At 35.0% G+C, this 8,668-nt stretch overlaps 2 protein-coding genes across 3 annotated transcripts; one reads left to right on the forward strand and one right to left on the reverse strand.

Annotated features, from left to right (window-relative positions):
- The first annotated feature begins 2,360 nt into the window (after positions 1-2,360).
- LOC133325238 (putative nuclease HARBI1) lies at positions 2,361-3,752 on the forward strand. Of its 2 annotated transcripts, none has more exons than XM_061534021.1 (5): positions 2,361-2,534; positions 2,596-2,915; positions 2,992-3,080; positions 3,145-3,292; positions 3,350-3,752. In XM_061534021.1, exons 1-5 carry the CDS (start codon positions 2,419-2,421, stop codon positions 3,733-3,735), a joined length of 1,059 nt encoding a protein of 352 aa, XP_061390005.1. In that variant the 5' UTR covers positions 2,361-2,418; the 3' UTR covers positions 3,736-3,752. The 2 variants fall into 2 exon arrangements, with proteins under 2 accessions (XP_061390005.1, XP_061390004.1); XM_061534020.1 differs by having other exon boundaries at positions 2,367-2,534; positions 2,977-3,080.
- A 332-nt stretch (positions 3,753-4,084) lies between these two features.
- LOC133325239 (uncharacterized) lies at positions 4,085-4,961 on the reverse strand. Its single transcript, XM_061534022.1, has 2 exons — positions 4,786-4,961; positions 4,085-4,723 (listed from the first exon to the last, which is right to left on the reverse strand). Exons 1-2 carry the CDS (start codon positions 4,863-4,865, stop codon positions 4,264-4,266), a joined length of 540 nt encoding a protein of 179 aa, XP_061390006.1. The 5' UTR covers positions 4,866-4,961; the 3' UTR covers positions 4,085-4,263.
- Positions 4,962-8,668: the final 3,707 nt, after the last annotated feature.

The following is an 8,668-nucleotide window of genomic DNA, read 5'->3' on the forward strand; positions in this document are numbered from 1 at the left end:
TATATACTTCGATTTGCACGAAATTTGTCATAGCGTAATGGATAAGGTCTAGAATAATGTGTGTCAAGTTTCCTGAAAATCGGTTCAGATTTGGATATAGCTCCCATATATATTTTCGTCCGATTTAAGGTAAATGGTGTACCAAAGTCCTTATAAACCTTTCGATTTGCACGAAATTTGGTACAGCGTAATGGATTAGGTCTAGAATGATTTGTGTCAAGTTTCCGGAAAATCGGTTCAGATTTGGATATAGCTCTCATATACATTTAAGGTAAATGGTGTACCAAAGTCCTTACATATCTTTCGATTTGCACCAAATTTGGCACAGCGTAATGAATTAGGTTTGGAAGGATGTGTGTCAAGTTTCCTGAAAATCGGTTCAGATTTGGATGTAGCTCTCATATATATTTTCGTCCGATTTATGGTAAATGGTGTACCAAAGTCCCTATATATCTTTCGATTTGCACGAAATATGGCACAGCGTTAAGTCTAGAACGTTGTGTGTTAAATTTTGTGAAAATCGGTTCAGATTTAGATATAGCTCCCATATATATTTTCGTCCGATTTTAGGTAAATAGTGTACCAAAGTCTCTTTATATGCTTTGATTTGCACAAGGGTTGGCATATACGCAGACGGCTCCAAATCTGCTCGAATGAAATTAAAGTTAGGATAGGTTGGAGAAAGAGGGAACATAGCATGCAATTGTTAGGATACATATGTACAATATACCCAAAGCAGTGAAGGGTATAATATAGTCGGCCCATTCCGACTTTACTACTTTCCTTGCTGGTTTTTAATACAGTCGTGGATTTTTTTAATATTTTTCCGGCTCCATGCAATGCGTGGATTTTTTTAAATATTTTTCCGGTTCCCTGCAAGGCGTGGATTTTTTAAAATATTTTTCCGGTTCCCTGCAAGTCGTGGATTTTTTTAAAATATTTTCTCCCTGTACATATCAATCACATTTCCCTCCACTTTTGGTCCTATTCTCGCGTGCAATTCCCCCCATTTGTTAAAAAAATGCATGTTAACAGTGAAAAAGACAAATTCTTTTTCACTCTATTTATTTTATTCTTTCGCATTTGTGTCATGTGTGATTCGTTTTTGGTGGTACATACATATATCAAGATTGTCCATAACATGCGCATCTCATGTGGCACATGCAACAACATTCCATTCCGAAAAAAGAAGAAGCATTGAAAGTGATATCTACAACAACATCACAAACTATGCTATGCTCTACTGCTTTCGATGCAACTGCAACAGCTTTTAGAACTTCCTCCAACGATTCCCTGTATCTCCTCTCGCTCTCTCTCTCCTTTCACTGGCTACCTGTGTTTTGTTGTATTACCCATTCAGATCGTTCCAGCAATGGATTTTTATACCAACGACACTTAAAATTGTACTTGAAATCCATTAGTGTGTCTTTTTTTGCATTTCCCATATATGAAATACATTTTTTTCAATATTCATATTGTTAATGTTTTATATAACAGAAAATTTGCATTCATTTGAAAGCAATTGCTTTCTATAGAATAGACATTAAGCAGCACACATACATACACGTATGTCCAATAAAAGACCAGTCTGCTCTATATACGAGCATTATATTGTTGGGCAAATTGTGCATGTGAATAAGATTTTGATTTGATTTTATCTAGGATAAAGAAAAAGGATATTTGTCGTCTCTTGCTGAAAAGGACATTTTACAACCATTATCGTTGATTCTATTTGCATGTTTCTATGTATATAATATGAGCTATTATCAGTGGCTTTGTTGTGAGTGTCTGTGTTTGTATAATATTGTTGGGTGTGTGTGTGCAACATTTCTAGGTAGCCATGAAGGTCTGACTGGGCTCTGAGAGAAAACATAACTATTATTATTATTATGATTTATTTATGTTACAACAAAATACACACATAAACATATAAATTATATATGTGTGTATAACACTTTAACACATTGAAGAATAATTAGTATATGTGCATATATATTTCATCTTTAAATATAAAAGACTATTTTCCCAACGATTTAGTACAAAGGGATCGTAAAGGATGTCATTCATATAAACAGGATATATATATATATTATTAATATCTTGAAGGGTTTAGCCGTCTATTCCCATTGTAGTGGCTGAAAGTTCGCTTCATATGCAATTTTGCAATCCTTGATTTAGGTGTGGTAAATAAATCCTGGGGCCTAATGCTCGTACTCGATATAGAGTGAGATTTTGTTCGAAGTTAAATTACGATCCGTAGTTACTAATTGAATGATATGATTCGAATGGAATTATTCAAAAATTTTTCGATTATTGTCAAAAAATAATCGAAATACCCACAATCGAAACATATGTTTTCATCCAAAAAAAGTAAACAAAACAATTGTTTGCCGCTTCATTAAAAGTTGAAAAAAAAATATGGATACGTGTTTTTTTGTATTATCCTCTTCGGAAGATGAGGACGGTAATAATATAAAAATAATAAGAAGACAAATTCGAGAACGTAGTGACCCCTTATCATTGTCAGAAAATGCGTAAGTATAATAAGAAAATGCATGCAAGTGTGGTGTTTATAATTTTTGCAATTCATTGCAGATTCCGTCAACGATTTAGACTGACAAAAGAAGCTTTTCGATATGTGTTATCTAGACTAGATTTCTCCGGACATATGTCATCGTCCATTCCGGCAGTTCTACAATTGGCATCAACTTTATCACTCTTGGCCAGTGGAAGTTTTCAGCACACTGTGGGTAATGATTTTCTGATTGGAATGAGCCAAAGCGCAACCTGCAGGGTTGTCCAGCGAGTCGCAAAAGAAATGGAACTAAAGCTTTGTCCAGAACACATCAACTTTTCACCAGACCAGTCGGCTTTGTGTATGGAACATTTCTGTACAAAGTTTCGGATTCCTGGAGGTAAGAATATATTGACTTTTTCGATTCTAAAATAAAATATATGCATTTTTACATTTTTTAGTAATTGGATGTGTAGATGGAACACATTTTGGATTGCAGAAACCCACCGAAAACGAACACATGTTCTTCAACCGAAAGGGATACCATAGTCTAAATTCCATGATTGTAAGTTTTAATTAAATTTATTTTCATTACATATTAATATAGAAATCTTATTTAATTCACGCAGATCTGTGATCACCAACACATAATTACGGCGATACTTTCAAAATATGGAGGGGCAGCACACGATTCCTTCGTTTGGAAGCATTCCGACGAAAGGCGATTGTTGGAACAAATGTACACAAACAACAGCTTCAAAAACGGGTGGCTTTTAGGTATGTTTTCTGATTCATGCTTTAGTTAATGAAATACACGTTTGTTTTGCTATGCAGCAGACTCAGGGTATCCTCTGGAGCCGTGGTGTATTACACCGTATAGGAATCCTGCCGATGGGTCACCTGAATCAAAATTTAATGAGGTCCACTCATCAGCCAGATGTATAGTAGAGAGAACCATTGGTATACTGAAGGCCAGATGGAAAATTGTTTGCCATGACAGAAGAAGTAGATATTCCCCTGTAAAAATGGCGTTATTCGGAAATGTATGTGCTGCCCTGCACAACATTTGTATCAAATTTAAAGTGCCTATGTATACCGAAAAGGATTTTAATATCGAATCTGTCACAATGGAAGTGGAAACATCTAACCATACACAACCCAATAAGATTGGTGAAAAAATACGAAACCAAATAAAAACATCTTTGTACCAATCTATGTAAAAATAAATATTTTATTAAAAAAAATCAACAAAAACAAAACTAATTCAATTAATACATTCTAGTGTAATTATAAATAAACAAAGCTATTCATTTCATTATTTTATGGTAAGGTACATGGGTTACTAGAAAAGTCCATAGTAATATACAGGTAAAAATATACAAACTTTTTTTTCTTACAAATCGGCCTTTTGTTTCAGCAAATTCAATTCCAACGTTTTAATCTCAAGCTCGACCTTATTTATAGCCATATTTGACTTATGCTCTTCTTCCTTTATTTTTAAAGATCTTTCTTTCAATTTATATGTTTCCTCTTTAATTTTGAGGGACTTTTTTTTACAATCCATTAGAGTATCCCAAAACAACTTCCTTTCGCGCATCCCTTCATCGTGTTTTTCTATATTCTCTTTCAAAAGATCCATCTTGGAGGCTGATTTGGTACGACGTTGAGTAGATGAAGGCACAGTGGAACCAATGCTGCAGTCCATATCATTTTCTACATCCATCAGTTCTTCCTCGTCGTTTTCCTTCCTATCCACTTCCACTCCTTTTTTTTGCACCAAAACTTTGGACTGAAGAAAGCCCCTCTACAGCCGCTGATAATCCTGCTGCTTCCAGTATCAGCTCTTCTGATTGGGTGAGGAGTTTTTCTTCATATGGGCCTCCACCTGTCTGATTCTTTGATGCCTTGTTAAAAGATAATTTCTTCTTAACTTTTTGTTTTTGGTCTGCATAAACCTTGGAAAGGAAAACTGTGAAACATAATTTTTCATACCACTTTTCAATATATACCTTTCGCCACAAGGTGACATTCTTTACGGGTGGTCCTGCTCCATTAAATTTGGTTGTTAACTGCTCCCACAAACGATTGGATGACGCTCTACCTTCTGGACAATTCGAAATTTTTCCTTTGGCAAGTCCCGGGTGGTCAGACATAAAATCTGCCATAATTGCCTTTTGCTTAAAATTTATTTTGTTACAATTCGTGCTCCTGTGGAATAAAAGGCTGAATTATTATATTTTATTTATATAATTACATTTTTTAATACTTACATTTCGTTTTTCTTCTGTTTTGTTTTGGTCTCGGCAGGTAGAATGTGGCGGGCAAAAACTCGAATAGTTTTATTCGACATATCGATAAATTTTATTCGATCACGGATACGGTAATCCAAAAATTCAAATTATCTATCGAAACAACTCGATATCGAGTACGAGCATTAGGCCCCTGATCTTATGATACCGGTTAGAGACCACATTACAATTCCGGCGCTCCAAAATTCATAAAATTTTCTATAAAATCTACCATTATCTTAAAGCCAATTATTGTGCATTGCATTCCCATTGACCTTTTGTGTGAATTGCGATAAGAATATAACAATAAATATGTGTATGTGTGTGTGTGTATATTTTATACATATATTTGTTGTACACAAACAAAAGTCAATGCTATAGCAGTCATGGTGGCACAACATAGCTGTCGAACTTTAAGAAATTGCACAACAACTCCCACATGAAACATAAAATGTCCATTAAATGGTCAAAAGAAGATAACGTGTATTCTGTACACAGACACACGCACATATTCACACTTCCGAAAACCCATTGCACATTGTTGCGGCCAATATGCATGGCTGTGTGCAATATATGTATGTATTCATGTCCTTAATAGACAATAGCTGGCAATATTTGAATGATCAAATGTTCATGGTTATGGACTGGTCAACGGCTATCGATTTGGTGTAGGTCATTCATTATTGACAATCAACGGCGATTGCAGAATGAAATGAATGTAAAATTTACACATATATATACGCTAATGACAAGGAAATTAAAAATATTATTGCGTAATATATTCTTTTAAAAATTTACGACTTTTGTTCAGATGGTCCTTAGAAAAATATTCTATAAAAAAATCTACGACAAATCTTAACAACTGATCTTAAAACCAGTGAGCGGAGCAGTATAGTCGGACGGGGCCGACCATACGATACCCTACACAACTATCATGGAACTCTAATATTCTGCAAAGTTTTATTCCGAACCTGAGCAATAGTTCGTTAGAGTTGCACCCTCATTCCCGATATGAGGCCAACAGCACCTCTTCCTTACACTGACATATTTTCCGAATATTACTAATATTCAGTACAGTCCTTCTACACTTGTCTATATTTCCTTCACCGTGGGTCGTGTTGTAATGTTCGGCTTATAATTGGGGCATATAGATCGACTAGAAAAAAAAACACAAAAAATTATGTTTTTGGTCCACTTCATCCAAAATTATTATCTGATCATCGTCGAAAATTATAGGCGTTGTCCTTGACCATGACCGCAACCTAATAAAAAATTTCAAAGCGGTCAGTGCTATATTTCCGCCCTACAGTGTGCTAATAGGTTACTAAATAATATCTGACTACATAAGCACCTGTAAATATTTAAGTGTAACTTCCACATCCGATCACATAGATCAATATAATTGGTATCAATTTAAAAGTATCAATCTTGGATATACTATCAATTTCTCGGATCTATGTCCTTCATGAGTAAATATATACGCCATAGAAAACAAATTTTGTCATTTTCACACAAAAGTATGTGTCAATTTGACCCGCTAAATGTTGACCGATCTTTATCAAAACAAGTATGCTTGTTCCTTGGGCCGATCCCCTTCTCCATGCCAACATTTGCGATGTTTGGCCTCTGGAGCGACCAGAAAAACCGACAAAAATAAAGTATTTGATCCATTACATCCACTAAATATTAACCGATAATTACCAAAAACAATAGGGGTCTTCATAGGCCAGAACCCATCCTACATGCAAAATTTCATGAAGATTGGTCCATAACTGTATCGTGTTTACAAAATATAATGGACGGACACAGATGTCTAGATCGACTCAGCTAGTCGAGATTTGACGTTTGGTATGCATAAAGGTGGGTCTAGGACCAATATTTCAGAGAAATATTGGTCCTAGACCAATATTTCTAAAAATCTATGCATATTATTCAAATAATTCTTAAAATAGTCCTTGAAAAAAATCTTAAAAATTCACCCTTGAACAAAATATTAAAAATCCACGCCGTGAAAAAATATTTTTTTAAACCCAAGCCTATAATGAATATAGTTCTATTAATCATACAGTTCCACGCCCAGTGAGCGGAGCAGTATGGTCGGACCGGGCTGGCCATATGATACCCCACACAACTTACACGAAAATCTAACATTCTGTGCTTCTATATTTTGAGACTGGGCAATATTTCCCGATATTTGCACCCTCATAAGTCATGACACACTAGAGGTCAACAAATATTACTAATATTCAGCTCATCTAATTACATATCCAGATTCCCTTCACCATGGGTTGTGTTGTGATGTTCGGCTTTAAATTGTGGCCCGGGCTCTAGTGTGGGTTACTAAATAATATATAAATATAATACGTACCCACATCCGAGTACATACGACAATATAATTGATACCAATTTCAAGGTAAATCACTCCTATTTATAATATCTACTTTTCGGGTCTATGTCCTTCAGGGTTAAATATATACGCTATTGAATACAAAATTTGTAATTTTTCACTCGAAAGTCTCGGTCCATTTGACCCGCTAAATTTTGACCGATCTTTATCAAAATAGTTACGCTATGCGTCAAATTTGCGGCCTCTGGAGTGACCAGAAAGTATATCAACCGATTTTTACCAAAAAATAGCTGTCTTCATTGGGCAGAAGATTTATCCATAACAGTGGTCGGTATCGTGTTTGCATGTTTAGATGGACTCAGCTAGTCGAGATATGATGATCGGTATAATTAAAGGTGGGTCTAGGACCAATATTTCGCGGCGTTACAAATTTTTGGGGCTGCACAAAGGTGAAATACCCTGACAACATTGTTGTGTAAAATATAGAAATCAACGCCTCATATAGTCCTTGAAAAAATATTTTTAAAAACTCCCCGCCTCATATAGGCCTTGAATAACTATTTTTAAAAAATACAGGTCATTTATAGTCCTTGAAAAACTATTTTAAAAACTCCTCGCCTCATATAGGCCTTGAAAAACTATTCTTAAAGAATCCAGGTCTCATATAGAAGAACTATTAAAAAAAAATCAGGCGACATTAGGTCCTTGAGAAATCCACAAATTATATAGTCCTTGAAAAAATGTTTTTAAAACCTCCTCGCCTCATATAGTCCTTGAAAAATGTTTTTAAAACCTCTACGCCTCATATAGTCCTTGAACAAATATTTAAAACTTCCACGCCTCATATAGTCATTGAAAATTATTTTTAAAACCTCCACACCTCATATAGTCCTTGAACAAATATTTTAAAAAATCCACGCCTCATGTAGTCTTTGGAAGAGTGTTTATAAAAACTCCACACCTCATATAGTCCTTAAAAAATATTTTTCAAAAATCCAAGGCTCATATATTTTTGATGATAACATATTTTTAAAAAAATTCACGTTTTATATAGACTTTGAGAAAATATATCCCACATCGACATCCCTATTTAGAGTGAAATACTCATTCTTCAAGAGATAACGAGCGCCAATACGATGCTCCCTAAAAGAGAACATGTGCAGAGGAGGAAATGACTGAGACATAATCGTTTCACTCACCGTTCTCATTGCCTCCGGTAGCTGTTTGTCCACTTCGAGTCGGTCAGTCAGAAAAATTCATTGTTTTTGTTTACATTCTTATTATGGTGTGTATGTATGCATGTGTATACATTTATGTGCCGTGATAATTGGCCTGTTAGACGTTTGTTTGGTTGGCTGGCTTGCTTGCTTGCAATCTAAGTTCCAACATTAACAAAAATGTAAAAGAAAACAAAGAGCGACAACCAATGTCACATTTTGTAATCCGATACTTTTTACAGACATACGAAATGAATACTCACGTAAATTCCAATAGCAATTAACCTAAGAAGAGGATGAA

The sequence above is a fragment of the Musca vetustissima genome, unplaced genomic scaffold (genome assembly GCF_032173495.1).
Source record: "Musca vetustissima isolate MV318-11 ecotype Yass unplaced genomic scaffold, APGP_CSIRO_Mvet_v1 utg41014, whole genome shotgun sequence".
Taxonomy (NCBI): Eukaryota; Metazoa; Arthropoda; class Insecta; order Diptera; family Muscidae; genus Musca; species Musca vetustissima.

Excerpts from the sequence above, each read along its gene's own strand:
- LOC133325238 (XM_061534020.1), top strand. The coding sequence starts at position 2,419 with ATGGATACGTGTTTTTTTGTATTATCCTCTTCGGAAGATGAGGACGGT. Across the intron at positions 2,535-2,595 it reads TTATCATTGTCAGAAAATGC|ATTCCGTCAACGATTTAGAC; the intron begins GTAAGTATAATA and ends AATTCATTGCAG. Across the intron at positions 2,916-2,976 it reads AAAGTTTCGGATTCCTGGAG|TAATTGGATGTGTAGATGGA; the intron begins GTAAGAATATAT and ends TACATTTTTTAG.
- LOC133325239 (XM_061534022.1), bottom strand. The coding sequence starts at position 4,865 with ATGTCGAATAAAACTATTCGAGTTTTTGCCCGCCACATTCTACCTGCC. Across the intron at positions 4,724-4,785 it reads AAACAGAAGAAAAACGAAAT|GAGCACGAATTGTAACAAAA; the intron begins GTAAGTATTAAA and ends TTTATTCCACAG.